This window comes from Bos indicus, chromosome 6, assembly GCF_029378745.1.
Source record: "Bos indicus isolate NIAB-ARS_2022 breed Sahiwal x Tharparkar chromosome 6, NIAB-ARS_B.indTharparkar_mat_pri_1.0, whole genome shotgun sequence".
Lineage (NCBI taxonomy): Eukaryota > Metazoa > Chordata > Mammalia > Artiodactyla > Bovidae > Bos > Bos indicus.
Genome location: NC_091765.1, coordinates 116141831 through 116158782, shown reverse-complemented (window position 1 = coordinate 116158782; position 16952 = coordinate 116141831). Strand labels below are relative to the sequence as shown.

General features: G+C 49.1%; 1 protein-coding gene across 3 annotated transcripts in view; it reads left to right on the top strand.

Moving 5' to 3' along the window:
* Nucleotides 1-16952, top strand: part of HTT (huntingtin) — a 125501-nt gene that overhangs the window by 36085 nt on the left and 72464 nt on the right. For 2 of the 3 annotated variants that reach the window (XR_011567014.1, XM_019963246.2), the window contains exons 8-16: nucleotides 85-263; nucleotides 3783-3987; nucleotides 5133-5180; nucleotides 8309-8389; nucleotides 10117-10478; nucleotides 13301-13424; nucleotides 14123-14241; nucleotides 15965-16076; nucleotides 16327-16464. Coding sequence is in view for 2 of the 3 variants with exons in the window: in XM_019963246.2 (XP_019818805.2) it covers nucleotides 85-263; nucleotides 3783-3987; nucleotides 5133-5180; nucleotides 8309-8389; nucleotides 10117-10478; nucleotides 13301-13424; nucleotides 14123-14241; nucleotides 15965-16076; nucleotides 16327-16464 (1368 nt within the window). In the remaining variant the exon portion in view is untranslated. The remainder of the gene's footprint in view (nucleotides 1-84; nucleotides 264-3782; nucleotides 3988-5132; nucleotides 5181-8308; nucleotides 8390-10116; nucleotides 10479-13300; nucleotides 13425-14122; nucleotides 14242-15964; nucleotides 16077-16326; nucleotides 16465-16952) is intronic. The other variant, XM_070790927.1, reaches the window with a different exon arrangement.

The following is a 16952-nucleotide window of genomic DNA, read 5'->3' as shown; positions in this document are numbered from 1 at the left end:
TCTTGGGTCTCTTCCTGTTAGCAGAGGGCGCCATGGGCTCCCAGCAGCGGGTCCGCTGTGACAGGCTCGCTGCTGCCTTTGTAGGTTTGCTGGTCCCCGGGGAGGGGGAGCACCCCACCCTCCTGATTCTCGGCGTCCTGCTCGCGCTGAGGTACTTGGTGCCCCTGCTGCAGCAGCAGGTCAAGGACACAAGCCTGAAAGGCAGCTTTGGGGTGACGCGGAAAGAGATGGAAGTCTCTCCCTCGACGGAGCAGCTCGTCCAGGTAGGCAGCCCCCGAGCTTCACTCCGATGCCTGTGCAGACAGGACCAGCGTTCAGAAACTCGGCTCCTTTGGAAGAGAAGCAGCGGAACCGAGAACAGAGAGTTAGGACTGTGCACTCTGGAGCTGGAGCTGCTGACTCAGACCCTGGGTCATGACCCCAGGTCCTCGACCTTTGTATGGTGGGACAGCGGAGTAAAACAAAGGTGTTCTTACAAGCTTTCCAAGATGATTCCATAAGCCCCTTGGGGATGAATCCCAGCCTCGGTGTCACTTCATCCGCAGGTGTCTCACGTGGGGCCCTGTAGGTGAGGACTCTGTGTTTCTAATTTTAAGGGCAATGCCTTTGTCACACCTGAAGAAAAGAACATTTGCTTAGCATCAGATACCTACACATCCCTGTCACTTTGTTCTTCCGCTCTTTGGAACCAGCATCCAGATGAGACTGGCTGTGAAGGATGTCCGTCTCTTTGATCTCTTGGTCCCCTTCTGTGTCTAATTTCTCTTAGAGTTCAGTTTTTGAAGAATCGGATCATCAGTCCTGTGGAACTCCTGGCAATCTTGTTTTTATTCCTTGACTCTCCACTGTGTGAGTTAACAGTTCTCTTTGCTGTCTGTATTTCCTGTAAACCAGTAACTGGAGTGAGACGCTTGTCAGAGTCAGTGCATGTTTTATAACATGCGTAATATCTGAGTTCAGTACTACCTGGACAGTATTTTAAAACAAATATTATTGGGGCTGCATACTCAGAATTTTTTTCTGATTTTTTTTTTTTAAAGAGGCTTCTTAGTCAAATGTTTGGAGACCATTGGCCTCGTGGGGGAGGCAGGCAGGCTTTCACTAAATAGCACGGTGGGAGGGCTGGTGTTCTGTAGCGTGTGTGGTGCGGGGGCCGTGGACAGGCCGTTAATAGCTGATGATGCTTTGGGGAGAGTAGGCTTTGACCAGAGACAGAAAGTTGGGAGGAGAGAGCTTTGCGGACTGTGGCCTTCGCCAGGGCCACGGATTGAGAGACTGAGTGTGTGGGCAAGGGCGAGCTGGCGAGCAGAGGCGTCCAGGCTCTCCCAGGTCAGCTGGGGTGCTGGGGGAAGATGCCGTGAGAGGTGTGCGGAAAGCTGTGCTGAACTAGGAGAACAGCAGTCCTGGGAGGCTAAGGGAAGGGCTGGGGAGGCGCTGTTTCATTGATTTCCGACTTCCTTAATAGTTACATTTCTTCAACGTGATTAAACGCTATGGCACCTTGTCACGTTAGCAAGCTAGGTGAGATTCTCTCTCAAACATATCTAATCTGTATTCTTTTGACTTATGGCCATTTTGAATTAAATTAATTTGATTAAGAACTTCAACTCAACTAATGTAGTTTGGCTAGGTATATTTAAATAGAATTTGAAGTAATCCTGGGCCTGGCTAAATTGGTAAGCAAGTCTGGGCAAAACACAGATATTTCTAGATATGCAAGAATTCATTTTGCTTTTAATGTACACTTTTTTTCTTTTTGTGTATGCTTTAAAAAAAAAAATTATTTGAAGATGCATTCTAGCAAAATGAGAAACAGATGCAAAAATCCCAAAGCCCTGAAACCTGGGAAACACAGCTAACCACGAATGTGGTGGAAGCAGTTCTGAGATGACCGTGTGCAGTGGGCTGTTCAGATTCTTCATAGAGACGGGAGGTCCCAGGAGCTCCCTGCGGCCATTGTCATGACTAAGAGCTGGAACAAGGGAAGGTGCATGTGTGTATGTGTGTGTGTGTGTGTGTGAGGAGGAAAACCAGGAAGGTACAGCAGAGAAAACTGTTAGCAGTTTTGGAGCAAATTGTTGACTGATTTTAAGCAAGTATGAGACTATAATAATAGAGAATTCACTGAATTGTTACCCTTGGGACATTCTCTTTCAAGTGACACAGGACTAGTGATAGTGAAACAGTCCTCTCTTCTTGGGCCCGGTCACATTAATAGGCTTTGCAGTGAATGGTGCTCAGTCGCTCAGTCGTGTCTGATTCTTGGCGACCCCATGGACTCCAGCACGCCAGGCTTCCCTGTCCTTCACCGTCTCCTGGAGTTTGCTCACTCATGTCCATTGAATCGGTGATACCATCCAACCCTCTCGTCCTCTGTCATCCCCTTCTCCTCCTGCCTTCAGTCTTTCTTAGCATCAGGGTCTTTTCTAATGAGTCAGCTCTTTGCATCAGGTGGCCAAAGTATTAGAGCTTCAGCTTCAGGATCAGTCCTTCCAATGAATATTCAGGCTGATTTCCTTGAGGATGGACTGGTTTGATCTCTCCAGTGTCTGAGGGACTCTCAAGAGTCTTCTCCAACACTACAGTTCACAAGCATCAATTCTTCATGAATGAGGTTAATGTGTGCATTTTGAGGTACATACTGGTTTTTTAATTCAGTATTTAGACTCAACATCTAGGCAAAGCACACATGATTTAAGAAGTTATATCTTAGTGTATAAATGCAGCCCTTAATAACACGAGAGCACTGACTATGCTTCAAAATTTGGGAGGAGGCAGATGAGGTCAGGGAGCATAGGGTATGCGTTTCCTCCATCCATGGACTAAGAAGTCAGGAGAGTCTTTGCTCAGAGCAGACAGGTCAGTAATCACAGCTTAAGCTTGTGAGCTGATTAGGGGTCACGGGCCAACTCCCAGCTCGTAGCAGGAGAGCAACCACAGACAGTATATGCTCGGCTGTGTTCCAGGAAAACTGTGTGCAGAATAGCTGGTGGCCAGGTTTGCCCGCAGACTGGGGGTCACAGACCTGTGACCTAGAGCTGGGAGGTGCCCATCAGAAGAAGCAGAGACATCAAATGAGTCAAAGACTTACCTTATACACTGCTATACTGTCGTTATAAAAAAATACGTATTCTATGATATCACAGGTAGGGCTGCCCAACTTAGCAAATAAAAATAGAGGGCACCAGTTACTTAAATTTCAAGTAAATCACCAGTAACCTTGTTGTGTAAGTAGGCTGGAAATCGCACAGCTCAGTGTTACACTTTGAAATTATTTATCTGAAATTTGCATTTAACTGGGCACTCTGTGTATTATCTGGCACCTCTAATGAAGAAGAAAGGGATAAGCCCATTACGCTCATGTACTGTGGCACAGTGTCACATGTGGTGTGATGCCTTTAAAAGCTTTGGAAACCCTTTCTCAGTGCACTGTGGCCAGTGCTGTTTGCTTGGTTTGTGTGTCTGAGGAGCTGTGTGCACGGTGTGTTTGGGACTTGATTCTCCTTTCCTGGTCCCAGTGTAGGGAGATGGAGCTCTCCATTACCATGCTTCTCCTCTTGTGGAAGTGCTCTGCTTATTTCTAAGGAATTAATATAACCGTGAAAAAAGTCCCGGGACTTTAGAAAACCATGGAAGTGAATCATTACACTGGTAGAAGAGATAGAGAAGTGTTGAGGGGGAGAAGGCACACATTTTCACAACAGAAGACAAAAGCAAAAAGCCTGGAGGCTGGGACATTGTCAGGGCCATGGCTGGCAGTAACGCGGTGCTCCTGTTTCTAGGTGTACGAGTTGACCTTGCACTACACCCAGCACCAGGACCACAACGTCGTGACTGGGGCCCTGGAGCTGCTGCAGCAGCTCCTCCGAACCCCGCCGCCCGAGCTCCTGCGCGCGCTGACCACGGCGGGCGGCGTCCGGCAGCTCGCGGCCTCCAAGGATGAGCCCGGGAGCCGCAGTCGGAGCGGGAGCATCGTGGAGCTGATAGGTAGGGCGTTTGGACGGCCACTCTGGAGTCCACTCTGCCGTGACTCTGCACCCCTCCTGAAACTCGCGCCGGTATTGGTGAGCCACGGGCGGCTGAGTTGCCTACGACACAGGTGTCGTCCTTCCTCCTGCACACAGGGACTGGGGGGTGCAGGCGGGTGAGGTGAGGCCAGCACGGATGCCTGGCCTCCTGACTTGGACTTGGCTGCCTCCACGTGGCAGTTCACCTGTCGGAGAGTGACGGCACTGGCGCTGTTTGCCCGTGACAGATCCTGGGGTCTTCCTGAGGCCCTCGAGGCCTTTGCTGCCCTCTGGGCTCTGCTCTGTGGTCCTGCCTGGTTCTAGGCAGCCCTCTGTCCCTCCTCCTCCTCCGGCCCCTTCTCCCCGCTTTGCTCTTTTTCCCTGTGCTTTTGGGCACTACGTGGCCCTGACCCCACCATATGCTGCTGCTGCAGATCCCCCTGCTTGACTTGGACTGGTCCCCGGGGAGCTAGAAGTCAGGGGTCCCTGAGTGGCAGCCTCTGGACCAGGTCTGGAGCAGTGGAGGCTTCTGGGCCTCTGCGGACCGGCCGCACCAGGCCTGGCGCGTGGGGTCTGCTCAGTGCAGCGCGGGCGAGGTGGCCTTCACCATCAGTACTGACCAGGGAGGGCTGCGATGTCTGCCCGCGGCCTCGTGTGGTCACAGCGTCTGCCTGAGCCCCACGGAGAATCTGTCGCTGTGCCTGTCCACTGGGCTTTGTCCTGAGCTGTCCTTTCCCTGTGGGTGCATGCCTGACAAAAATGATTGCTGTCCAGTGATCTAATTTCTAATGACTGTGTCTAATGAAAATGTCTATTTGATTATTGGTTGACCAAGTAATCTGGGTTTTCTAATGTTTTTAGTTTGGCTTTCTAAATGCACTTTGAGCTCTTTTGACGTTTTAGGTCACATCTTTAGAATTGTATTTTTGAGTGCTAATGTAATTTTCAAGTTATTGAAATTAAAGTTATGCAGTTTTTATGTTACAGGATGGTGGTTAAGCACCACCTGTAGAAATAACGTTCATGTATTTTCTAAAGTTGAATCCAGCTTGAAGATTTTCTGATTGTTTCTGGATCTCAGCCGCTTGTACTGTATTCTCACCTGTCATTTTCTGTGACTTACAGCTGGAGGGGGTTCTTCATGCAGCCCTGTCCTTTCAAGAAAACAAAAAGGTGATTATTTCAGAAATGATTGTTTTGAATCTTCCTGCTTTTTCAGTATTTCTCTGATGCAGTTGGCTATGCCTGTGCCTCTTCTCAGCATGGTGATTGTGTGTATAAATGCAGCTGAAATCTGATAACCAGGCCCGAATAGTCCTGTTGGGTGGCGTCAGAAAGTTACTTGTGGATCAGAATTGGTTTATCGTAAATTTCTCTCTCTTTTTTGGGGGGGTGGAGGGCACACCGTGTGACTTCTGGGACCAGGGGTTGATCCCAAGCCCGGCAGTGAGAGTACTGAGTGCTCAGCACGGGACCTCCAGGGAAATTCCCTGTCATAAATTTCTCACGCTTTAGGTGAGGTGTCAGCAAACGTTTTCTGTGAAGGGCCAGGTGTAGCCCTTAGAGTCCTCTTTTTGCAGGGCTTCAGCTCTGTCCTGCGGAGAAGGCAATGGCACCCCACTCCAGTACTCTTGCCTGGAAAACCCCATGGATGGAGGAGCCTGGTGGGCTGCAGTCCATGGGGTCGCTAAGAGTTGGACACGACTGAGTGACTTCACTTTCACTTTTCACTTTCATGCTTTGGAGGAGGAAATGGCAACCCACTCCAGTGTTCTTGCCTGGAGAATCCCAGGGACAGCAGGGCCTGGTGGGCTGCCGTCTGTGGGGTCGCACAGAGTCGGACACGGCTGAAGTGACTCAGCAGCAGCAGCAGCAGCGGCAGCAGCTGTGTCTTGTGGCAGGAAGGTAGGCACAGATGATGCAAAGCTGACGGGCACAGCTGCCTTCCAGCACAGCTTTATTTGGTTGCCAACTCCTGCTCCTGGGGGTGTTCTGTTTGCAAAGGCAGCTCATCATCCCAAAGAAACTTGTTTGGTATTAGTCAGGGATAATGTTTGGTTAATTATTTGGGCCTGGTTGTCATTTTTCAGCCATATTTACCTTTGTACCTACCCAAGTTTTCTGATATAATTATTTTTATTTAATCAAAGTTCTTCTGATATGGTCTGAAAGTTTTGGTACACATCATTTCTTACAGCACCAATCATTTTCTTCCTCTGCTCTAGATTTCCATAGAAAACTATTGCTGTTTTCTATTTTGAAATTCTAAAAGACTCCTTTTTTTTAAATTGACATAAAAAGCTAATTTTTTACATGTAACATGCTAGTCTGTTTCATGTCTTGAGTGTTTAATTGAGGCAGTCTGATGCCTAATATTATTTGTAGTGTTGAGTGGGATCTTAATAGGAATAATATTCTAATCCTGGCTGGATTAGGTAAATGTTTCCTAGAATACTTGGAATTAACAATATTTGGGTCATCATATGGAGAAGGAAATGGCACTCCACTCCAGTATTCTTGCCTGGAGAATCCCCATGAACAGAGGAGCCTGGTGTGCTGTGGTCCATGGAGTTGCATGGAGTCAGACACGATTGAAGCGGTTTTGCACACATGCGTGCACGGATCATCATGATGTGGGATCCTTTCAAGTTTGAGATTTTGGGGAAAACCCTGAGATTTCTTGAAACCTGAAAGGCTTCTGTCAAAAGCTCATGTTTCTCTCCTTGGACTAGGAGGAGACTTAAGGCGTGTGACCAGATTTCCCTAGCACTTGCCTTGTTTCTTGTTCTCTTTCTGATGACGAGGCGATGACAGATTCAGGTTGCAGTGTTTTCTGAGGGCTGGAATGTGGAATTTGTGCTCAGGCTCTTTTTTATTTTTGAGTGTTTTGCTGTTGTCCTGTAGAGCTGCAGTTGTCATACTTTGCTGTCGTAGCTGCAGGATCTTTCTTTTCAGGTGAAATACGCCAATATATGAGAGAGAGAGACAGAGCTGTTGGGTGTCAGATCAGGGTGAGGGTGGGGGGCGTGGCCTGGCCTCGCCCCCTTGTGGGGAGAACTCCTTGGAACAGATTTGCAGACTGCTGTTTGCAAGGACGGAGGCTGCTTTCGTTAACTCTGAATTCACAGGTTGCAGTGTTATCTGCTTTCTCAAGGTAAATCACTTGTTCTGTAATAAAGGGCTATGTTATTTATAGGTAAGCCAGGTTGCTGTGTTAGTTTCATCTAGATCTTGAGTTTCCTTTGCTTTTTCCTGGATGGGAGGAGGGCTTTAAAGTCACATCAGTGTAGATTTATGGAAGTATCACACCTGTGACTTAATCTTTGAAGAGGAGTGAAGTTAGAAATTGGAACTTGCCAGTAATTATTTTGATAGTGTCATTTAATGACATTTATATGTAAAGTAACCATAAGGATTTAATGATCCCACTTAAATCATGTTAAGACTGTTGTTTTCTTTTTTCCGTATTATAATTTGGAAACCATTGACTGTAAAATGTATTTTTAGAATTTAGCTAAAGATGAAATACTATTCCATCCTCCCAGATCATATAGTACTTGAGTACTGGTTATCAGCAATAGAAATCCTTCAGGTTAAAAGATAATAAAAGTGACTTTTTGTTGGAGATATGACGTGAATATCCTGGCGGCTAATAGAATGGGTTCTGGCTATAACTTGACATTTTTAAGGTTAAATGGTGTTGCTGCTGCTGCTGCTAAGTCGCTTCAGTCGTGTCCGACTCTGTGAGACCCCCACAGACGGCAGCCCACCAGGCTCCCCTGTCCCTGGGATTCTCCAGGCAAGAACACTGGAGTGGGTTGCCATTTCCTTCTCCAATGCATGTAAGTGAAGAGGGAAAGTGAAGTCACTCAGTCATATCCGACTCTTCTCGACCCCATGGACTGCAGCCTACCAGGCTCCTCCGTCCATGGGATTTTCCAGGCAAGAGTACTGGAGTGGGGTGCCATTGCCTTCTCCAAAGGTTAAATAGTAACATAAATTATTTAACACTGACAGTAGTCTTAAGTCAGTTAATATTAATAATTAAAATACTTTGTGGTACAGATTAAGAATCATTGCTTTTAATTGTTTTTCATACAGGTTCATTGATTTTAATAATACTCTAAACAGGATGTGTGTGCACTTCGTATTAGCACTGTGGAGAAGTCAGGAAGCGTGGATGTGATGAGAGGCTGATGGCAGGGTTAAGTGTGCCAGCGCGTTTCCTCTTGGAGCGCACTGCTGTCTGCTCTTCAGAGTGCTTCCTTCAGCAAGCGCTGACTTGCTGTGTCCTTCCCTAGGGAAAGTGCTCTTTGGAGAAGCAGCGCCCTTGGAAGACGACTCGGAGCCCAGGTCGGAGGGCAGCAGCCCCGCCTTCTCAGGTAGCGGTGTGCCCCTTGCTCCTCTCCGCTGAGCTCTGCCCCGCAGTGGGCCGTGCTCCTTGGAGGCGGCCGTGAAGCCCGCTTGAGGCGCCTTTCATAGTGTTCACTTTGAAGCACGACCTGTGTGTTTTCTTGGATCAAATATTTGCTGTTTTCCTATATAGGATATTTTCCTATGTCAAATACATGCTGTTTTCAAGCTGTTTTAAAATTAGGTTTATGCTCCCTGGGTGTAAGTCTTGTTGAGAAGGGCATGGTGGGTAACGTGTCTCATGAACTGCATGGGTGTGAGGAAGAAAACGGGATTAAGGATGGTCCGAGGATCTGAGCCAGTGCCGGCAGGTGGCAGGTGGCAGTGACGCTCTCAGCCAGAGTCCACGATCAGGGGCTTCACAGGCGAGTTCTCCCAAACGTCAGACAAGGGTCGACACCCGCCCTTCTCAAAGTGTTCCCAAAAACTGCAGAGGAAGGAACACTTCCAAACTCATTCTGTGAAGCCACCATCCCCCTGAAACTGAAACCAGACAAAGCTACAGTAACAACAGAACTACAGGCCAGTGTTGCTGGTGAACATGGAAGCAGTCAAGTAGGGGTATCCTGGGGGCAGGGGTTTTTCCCTGTCCACAAATCAGTCAGTGTGACAGACCGCAGTAACAGATGGAAAAGATGAAAACCATTTGAGAGGGGTTTGGTCTGTATAACCCTAGCCAAATGAATATTTTTAGATAACTGAAAATAAGGCTGAAATACAGGGAAAGAAAGTCTGAATACTTTTCAGTGGTGATTATTTATTTACTGGTTTATTTTACAAAATAGAACCCCATGGACAGAGGAGCCTGCCAGGCCAGGCTCCTCTGTCCATGGGGATTCTCTAGACAAGAATACTGGAGTGGGTTGCCATGGCCTCCTCCCGGGAAATCTTTCCAACCCAGGGATTAAACCCAGGTCTTCCACATTGTAGGCTGATTCTTTACCATCTGAGCCACCAGGGAAGCCCAAGAATACTGGAATGGGTAGACTTTTTAAATTACAAAAATAAACTTAAAACATTAAACAAAAATTACAGCTATCCATGTGCCCAAGTGCTCACTGACCCCCTGGCCTCCAGGAGTGACATAGCTCACAGCTTGGTGTGGGTTCTTATGTAGGGTGATGTTTTTTAAATGGGAGTTAAAGACTAGGGAAATGTGAACTTAATGCTCCAGGGGAGTGGGACTGGCTGAGGAGTCTTGAACGGGATCTGGGAAGATGGAAAGCCCACCTTCCGGAGCGCCGCTTACTCCAAGCTCCAAGCTCTTGTGAGCACCCCGCCTGTACCCCAACCTGGCTGCCAGGGAATCACCAGAGTCTCCATGCTGCTCTGTACTCAGGACGGAGCAGCAGCTTGAGAGCTGGAGGTGGTTTGACAAATGTTGCTTGTCAAACTTGAGAGTTGGCGGTGAAATGCCACTCGGGAATATTTATAGCATTTAAAAATAGCTACTTGTGGTCCTTATTTTATCAATATAGTGATAGAGGAAAAGAAAAGTAATCCAGTCAAAATGTTTGAAGGATGCACTGTTTGTCTTGCTTTTGAAATTGACTAGTTCATATTTTCACTGTATTTAAGGAAGTTTTGCAGTTAAAACAGGTGCTGACAGTGAATTTGGGGGTATTCTGCAAATATTCGGTTCCCTGTTGTCTGCTCTTGCTGACCCTTTGAAGAGTGAATGTTCCTTTGTCTGCAGCCTCAGTCAAGGGTGAGGTTGGAGGCGAGCTGGCTGCCTCTTCCGGGATCTCCACGCCTGGCTCTGCCAGCTCAGCGGCCGACTCTGTGGGTCACGACATCATCACCGAGCAGCCCCGGTCGCAGCACACGCTTCAGACGGACGCGGTGGATCTGGCCGCCTGTGACTTGACAAGCGCCGCCACCGATGGGGACGAGGAGGACATCCTGAGCCACAGCTCCAGCCAGATGAGCGCCGTCCCTTCTGACCCCGCCATGGACCTGAACGACGGGACCCAGGCCTCCTCGCCCATCAGCGACAGCTCCCAGACCACCACCGAGGGGCCCGATTCAGCCGTGACCCCTTCCGACAGTTCTGAAATTGTAAGTGGTCAGAGGGGGAGACCTAGTTTCTGCAGAGGGGCCTTCCCTGGGGCCCCAGACCAGGATCCTCCTGGCTGTTTATTCCATCCATCTGGCCCGTGAATAGCGTGTAGAGGTCTCCAGCTCGGATCCTGAGTCGGCAGCGCAGCCCATCGAAGGCCTTCCCTGAAGGGTCGGCCAGGTGCCCTTTGTGCTGGACATGGAGTCAGAAGTTAGGCCACTTGATGAGTGCGATTAAGTGCGTTTGAAATGTTTACCTTTTTGGGCACAGGGTAAGTCATTATTGTGAAGATCCTTAATGAACCTGTTATTAACAGATCTGCAGTCTTAATGCAATATGATTAATAACAGTAATACTGTGCGTTGTTTTAACACTTTCTGACTCTTCAAGAACCTTGACTACATAGTCCATCTTATAGAACGTGTCTCTAAGCACCTCTCGTCTCTGAGTTAGTGGACACGAAGCCCTCCGGAGTGGTCTGAAGTTTGGTACAGGCATAAACTGAGCTTTACAGCCCAATTTTATTTAAACAATTTCTACTGGCAATTGTTTCACTACTACTGAATGTGTTCTGTTTATTAAGATTTTTTTCTTAAACTGGAGTAAATGCAGAAGCTTTGAGAAACACAGGACGAAGCACTGGCAGCTGTCCACTTGCCACGTGAACGTAGTTTCTGACGGCCCAGTGGGTTTCCACTGGCTCAGTTGGAGGAGTGGGCTCACCACTGGGGTTTTTAGCTAGAAGACCCAGAAGACCTGGCAGAAGATAGGGTAACTGGATTGTGGGAAATGATTCCCATAACTGGGATGTGGGAAATGATTTGAAGTCAGAAAAGGGTGATGAGTACTGACCAGTAGGCAGGGAGAAGGGGAGGCTAGGAAAGTGCTGCGCCCAGTAGTACGTTAAGTGAGCGGAGGAAGTTTCTGTCGTCGGTTTATTGTACCAACTTACATCTTGCCTTTTTTTTTCTTCTTAATTTTTATTTATTTATTGGCTGTGCTGGGCCTTCGTTGCTGCACAGGCTTTTCTCTAGTCGTGGCGAGCAGAGACTGCTCTCTTGTTTCGGAGCTCAGGCTCGGTAGTTGTGACTCTCAGGATTCACGTTCCTCAGCATGTAAGATCTTCCCCGATCGGGAATGGAACCCATGTCTCTGGCAGTGGCAGGTGGAGTCTTTACCCCCGAGCCACCAGGGAAGCCCGTCTTGCCGTCTTATAGGTGATGCTTTCTGGACGGGTTCTCTAGCCATTGGACAGAATGGCCACAGGAAGTCGTGCGAGCGTCCCGTCTGGAGCTCCTGCAGCAGCCGTGTGCTGTGGGGCCGGGCTCTGGCCTGCAGGGAGCTAAACGTCTCCCCTTGGCATGTCTCACCCCTGCAGAGTCCTTTCTGCTTTATGAGGTGCTCCTGTGTCTTTTATTCAGTTCGAGTTGTTTGCTGAACACACGAGCTGAGCACTTGTTATGTTCCAGGGATTGCTCTACACACAGGGGGTGAAGCAGGGGGTGCAGCGCACAGAACTGCTCTCACGGAGCTCGCGTTTCAGAGCGCGAGCCCTCAGACTCTTTCCGTCGAGGGCCAGAGAGAACCTCCTTGGCTCTGTGAGCCGTCGGGCTGGTGTTGCACACTCATCTCTGCTGTTGAAGCGCCAGAGCAGCCACAGACAGTATGTGAAGGAATGAGCGTGGCTGTGTTCCAATAAAACTTTATTTACAAAAACTGGTGATGGGCCAGGTTTCCCTTCCTCCGTACTAGAGTGTGTGTGTCTGGGTAGGGCAGATCATAAGCCAGTCATCAGCAGGTAAATAAACACACGGTCAGGTGGCAGTAAGTGCCACAGAGAAAAAGGAGCCAACTGTAGGGGCCGGGGTTCCCTGACGAGACTGTCCAGTGTGGTGGTTCGGGGCGTGGCCTGTGGGGAGCCCAGCCCCGTGAGAGCTCTGGCTCAGCTGCTCAGGACCTGGGCAGCCTCCACAGCTGTGGCCCTTGCTGCCCCTGTTTCCTTACCCACAGAATGAAGCTGGAGATGGTGCTTAGCACTGTGAGGCTTGTGGGGATAAGGGACATAATACGTGGGGGTGCTTTCACGCCAGCCGGGGGTGCGCTGGGGTTTTCAGAAAACGTTGTTTATTACGGTAGAACTTCTCATCTTAGCCTGTGTGGGGTGTTTGCTTTCTTAAGTCATCTGGAGAGTGGAGGAAGTTTGTTTCTCTCTTGTTTTTGCTCATGTATTAATAGCTCAGTTTTGTTTTTTTAACTTTATAATGATACAGAATTTATTTCAGAAATAATTACTAACATACAGAGGGTCTCTCACTCAGTTTTTCAGGTAAATTACAGGGGATTTCAAGTGGACAGAGATTTGGCAGTCTGAAATCACCACCCGTGTGTGTGGCTAGATATGTGAAATACTGTACCCCACACTTAGTTGGGTCAGTCCTAGCAGTGCAGGGGGTAACCTGTTGTTAGACTTTTGTTTAAAAGACTTTTCCTCATTTTTCACTTGCTGTAAAATTTGCTTGTGAACACAGAGGTTTTTGCTTGGATTTTTGTCTTTTGTAATCAAAAAAGAGAAACGTCCAGATTGGGATGTCTTTGGCATTTTTAGAACCACAGAAGCTTTCCATAACATGGTAACATGCAGTCAGTAAGCTCTCGGCACTGTTCACGCCTGCGCCCTGTGCCTTTGAGGAGACGCCCTTCCTGTCGGTGTGTGAGGCGTGGTCCGTGCTGCTTACGGGCTTTGCCTTTGCCTTTCCGCCTTGGAGGGCTTGCCCCTGGGCGGTGGCGCTTCAGAACCTCACAGCCCCTCCTGCACGTCCAGGTCTTAGATGGCACCGACAGCCAGTATCCAGGGATGCAGGTGGGGCAGACGCAGGACGAGGACGAGGACGCCACCGCCGTTCTTCCTGACGAAGACGCGGAGGCTTTCAGAAACTCTTCCATCGGTACGTTGACTTTAGGAGGTGTACATAAGTCCCCGACACACAACTAAGCTCCATTCCGAGATTTTGTTCCTAAGTCCAGCAAAGCGAGCCCAGGTATCCAACTAACATGATGGGCCACATAAGAACTGTACTGTAATAGGTTTATAATACTTTTCATACTTTTCCCTGGACTTGAAATTAAGACTCAATGGACATGAATTTGAGCAAGCTCCAGGAGATGGTGAAGGACAGGGAAGCCTGGCATGCTGCAGTCCATGGGGTTGCAGAGAATCAGACACAGCTGAGCGACTGAACCACAGCAGCCACTGTGTACAGTGCTGTACTCTGTCGAGCACACTTGTAAAGGGTGCACGCGTGTGGCGGTACACCCCGCACATGAACTGACTTTCGTGATTGGAATGTGAACACATGTTCACATCTTGGAAAGTTTGTGACCTGAAAGCTCGCTTGGAGGGGCCTTACTGTACTACTAAGCGGCCTTGTTTTCAACCCTGACCTCTTATGTCTTAGCTTCTAAGAAGTCTTCTGGCATCTGTTTCCTGAGTTGTAAATAGCAAATGAGGAAAATCAGCTGAGAGATTATCATACGTTCTCGATGACAAGTCCTGTGTTTTCATACTGACTTTGTGTCGATACGTGTATTTGTGTTTTAATTGGAAACTTGTCGGTTGACTTAGTCTCTTTCTTTGATTTCGAAGCCCTTCAACAAGCACATTTGTTGAAAAGCATGGGCCACTGCAGGCAGTCCTCTGACAGCAGTGTGGATAAATTTGTCTCAAGAGAGGAAGCTGCCGAGCCAGGGGATCCAGAGAACAAGGTGAGACTCCGGGCCTGAGCCCGCGCCGTGTCCCGCGGGCTGAGTGTTTAAGCGTGCTCTGTCTGCCGCGCTCCTGGCTGTCCCGTGGCTGCACCTTTGCTCAGCTCTTTCCCCTTCGCATATCGACCTCGAGTCCGCTCCGCTGTCTGCCTCTCGAGGTGTGGATGCGTCCTTGAGAACTGCCCGACGTTCGGCCTTCTTGGGAGCCCTTCCCGGACACACCTGTTGGTGCCGAGTGGACCGCACGTGATTTCTTGGACCGTCCATCTGATGGTCGTGTGTGGCCTGCCAACGTTTCTTGGTTTTGTTCCACTGAGTTACTTGTTCACTCCCGTGGTAGGTCCTTGTGCAGCTCACCGTCACAGCCCCTCTGCGGGCACAGTTGAGTGGCATCACATGCTGCGTGTTGTGCAGCCATCCCAGACTGAGCTCTGTCTCCATTCAGCACTGACTCCCATTCCCCCTTCTTCTGGCCCCTCTCACCCATCATCCTGCTTTCTGTCTCTTTGGATCTGACTACTCTGGGGACCTCTCATAAGTGGAATCATAGTATTTGTCGTTTTGTGTCCTCAGGGTCATCTGCGTCACAGCAGCTGTCAGAATCCTCTCCCCCGAGACTGAATTTTGCTTCATTGCCTGTGTTTACTATGTTTTGCTTTTCTCTTCATCTGTTGATGGACAGTTGGGTGACTCCCCCCTTTTGTCTGTTGTAAATAATGCTGTTATCAATGAGTGTACAAATACCTCTTCAAGACCCTGATTTCATTTCTTGTGGGTAATACACCAGAAGAGGACTTGCTGGACTGTGTGATACTTGTGTTTCTCACTTTTTGAGGAAGCCTGTGCTGCTTTCCACAGCAGCTGCCCCGCTTTGTTTTTATTTTCTGCACCGTGTGGCATGTGGGGTCTTAGTTCCTTGACCAGGGATTGAACCTGCGCCCTCTGCATTGGAAGCACAGAGTCCTAACCCCAGGGAAGTCCCTGCTGCACCATCTTCCCTTCCCACCCGCGGCACACCAGCATTCCGTTTCTCTGCGTCTTCGCCAACACTTCTTTCTGTTTTTGTTTCTTTTTTTTTTGAGGGTGGCCATCACACTGGGTGTGCAGTGGTGTATCACTGAGGTTTCTGACCTGCATCTCCCCTAATGATTAGAGACGTGAAGTATCTTTTCGTGAGTTAATTAGCCATTCGCGTATCTTCTTTGGGGAGCCGTCTCTTGAGGTCCTTTGCCCATTTTTAACTCGGGTTGTGTGATTTTTTTCAGTTGTTGCCCAGCTGTCCATTGAGCTGTTTCAGGGTTGTCTCTGTATTGCTTGCCTTTTCCCTGTGAGTGTCCTGTACTCCCAGTTAATTTTAAATTCCTCAAGGGCAACAAGTAGTGCTTCACACTTGGTCCCTCTGTGGATGCTCCACCGTCTGGACCTTGGCCGCTCCTGGGACAGTGGCCCTCCCCTCACAGCTTTGGTGTCCCTGGGCGCTTCCCTCTGCCTGTGCGGCGTGCTCCCTTCCAGCTGGGCTCATTCTGCCCCAGCCCTCGGGCCCCCTGTCAGGACTCCCCCCAGGGGTCTAATCCTGCCCCACCGTGGCCTGTGAGGTCGAGCACGTCTCTGAATGCCAAGCTCCTGCACAGTTGCTGCTCTGGAATTCTTTGTTGGGTGAACTAAGGAATCAGCCTGTAGGTTCCATGATTGTAAGACGATAAGTGTTGGTTTCTCTTTACAGCCTTGCCGGGTCAAAGGCGACATCGGCCAATCCACTGACGAGGATTCTGCCCCTCTTGTCCATTGCGTCCGCCTTTTGTCCGCTTCATTTCTGCTCACAGGGGAAAAGAATGGTGAGTATCAAAGAGCAGGTGCAGAGCCAAAGGGAGTAACTTTAGGTTTCAGAGGTCACCTTGGTCACCAGCTTTGAGCCTGTTTGCAGCAGCCAGAGTAGAAGCTGGATCCGAGCTTTGGTTTTCACCCACTGACAGGGAAGGGGCAGTGAGGCTGGGGGAGGCTGGTTTCGTGGGTCTGGCTCTGTTTGTTTGGAAGCTAAAGATTTGCTTCTGTGACGCTGATGGTGGCCGCTCGGACTTGTTCCAGCCTTGGTTCCGGACAGGGACGTGCGGGTCAGCGTGAAGGCGCTGGCCCTCAGCTGCATTGGAGCCGCCGTGGCCCTTCATCCTGAGTCTTTCTTCAGCAAACTCTACAGAGCACCTCTTGACACCGTGGAATACCCTGGTACGTTCACACTTTTTCTCATTTCTCATGTTTAGTCATTGTTTTGAATACTGTTTCCAACTCGGACTATTTTAGTTTTGGAACACTAAGTTTTCTGAGTAAGTTTGCAGCGTTTGAGCTGTGTTATAGCTCTGCATAAAACACATCAATTGTCATGTTTTTGGCTTCTTGGACTCCCTACAGATGCAGTGTTTAGTTGAAACACACAGAGGAAAGCAATAGAAGTCTGGGAATGTAAGAGCTGATTAATATATGTATTGGATTTTAGCAAAAGCACAAATTGTGTGTAATCAAAATTGCTTTGGGTCACACCAGCCAGACCAGACATTCACACTCAGAGCCAGTGGGGAGCGAGCCATTAACGCTCAGAGCCGACGGGGGCTGAGATGAGCTGGGCGGCACCAGCCAGTCTTCCACGGCACAAGTCCTGGGGCGTCTCCTCCAGTGGGTGACTGGTGGAAGACTGCTCTCCTAAAGTTACCCTCCCG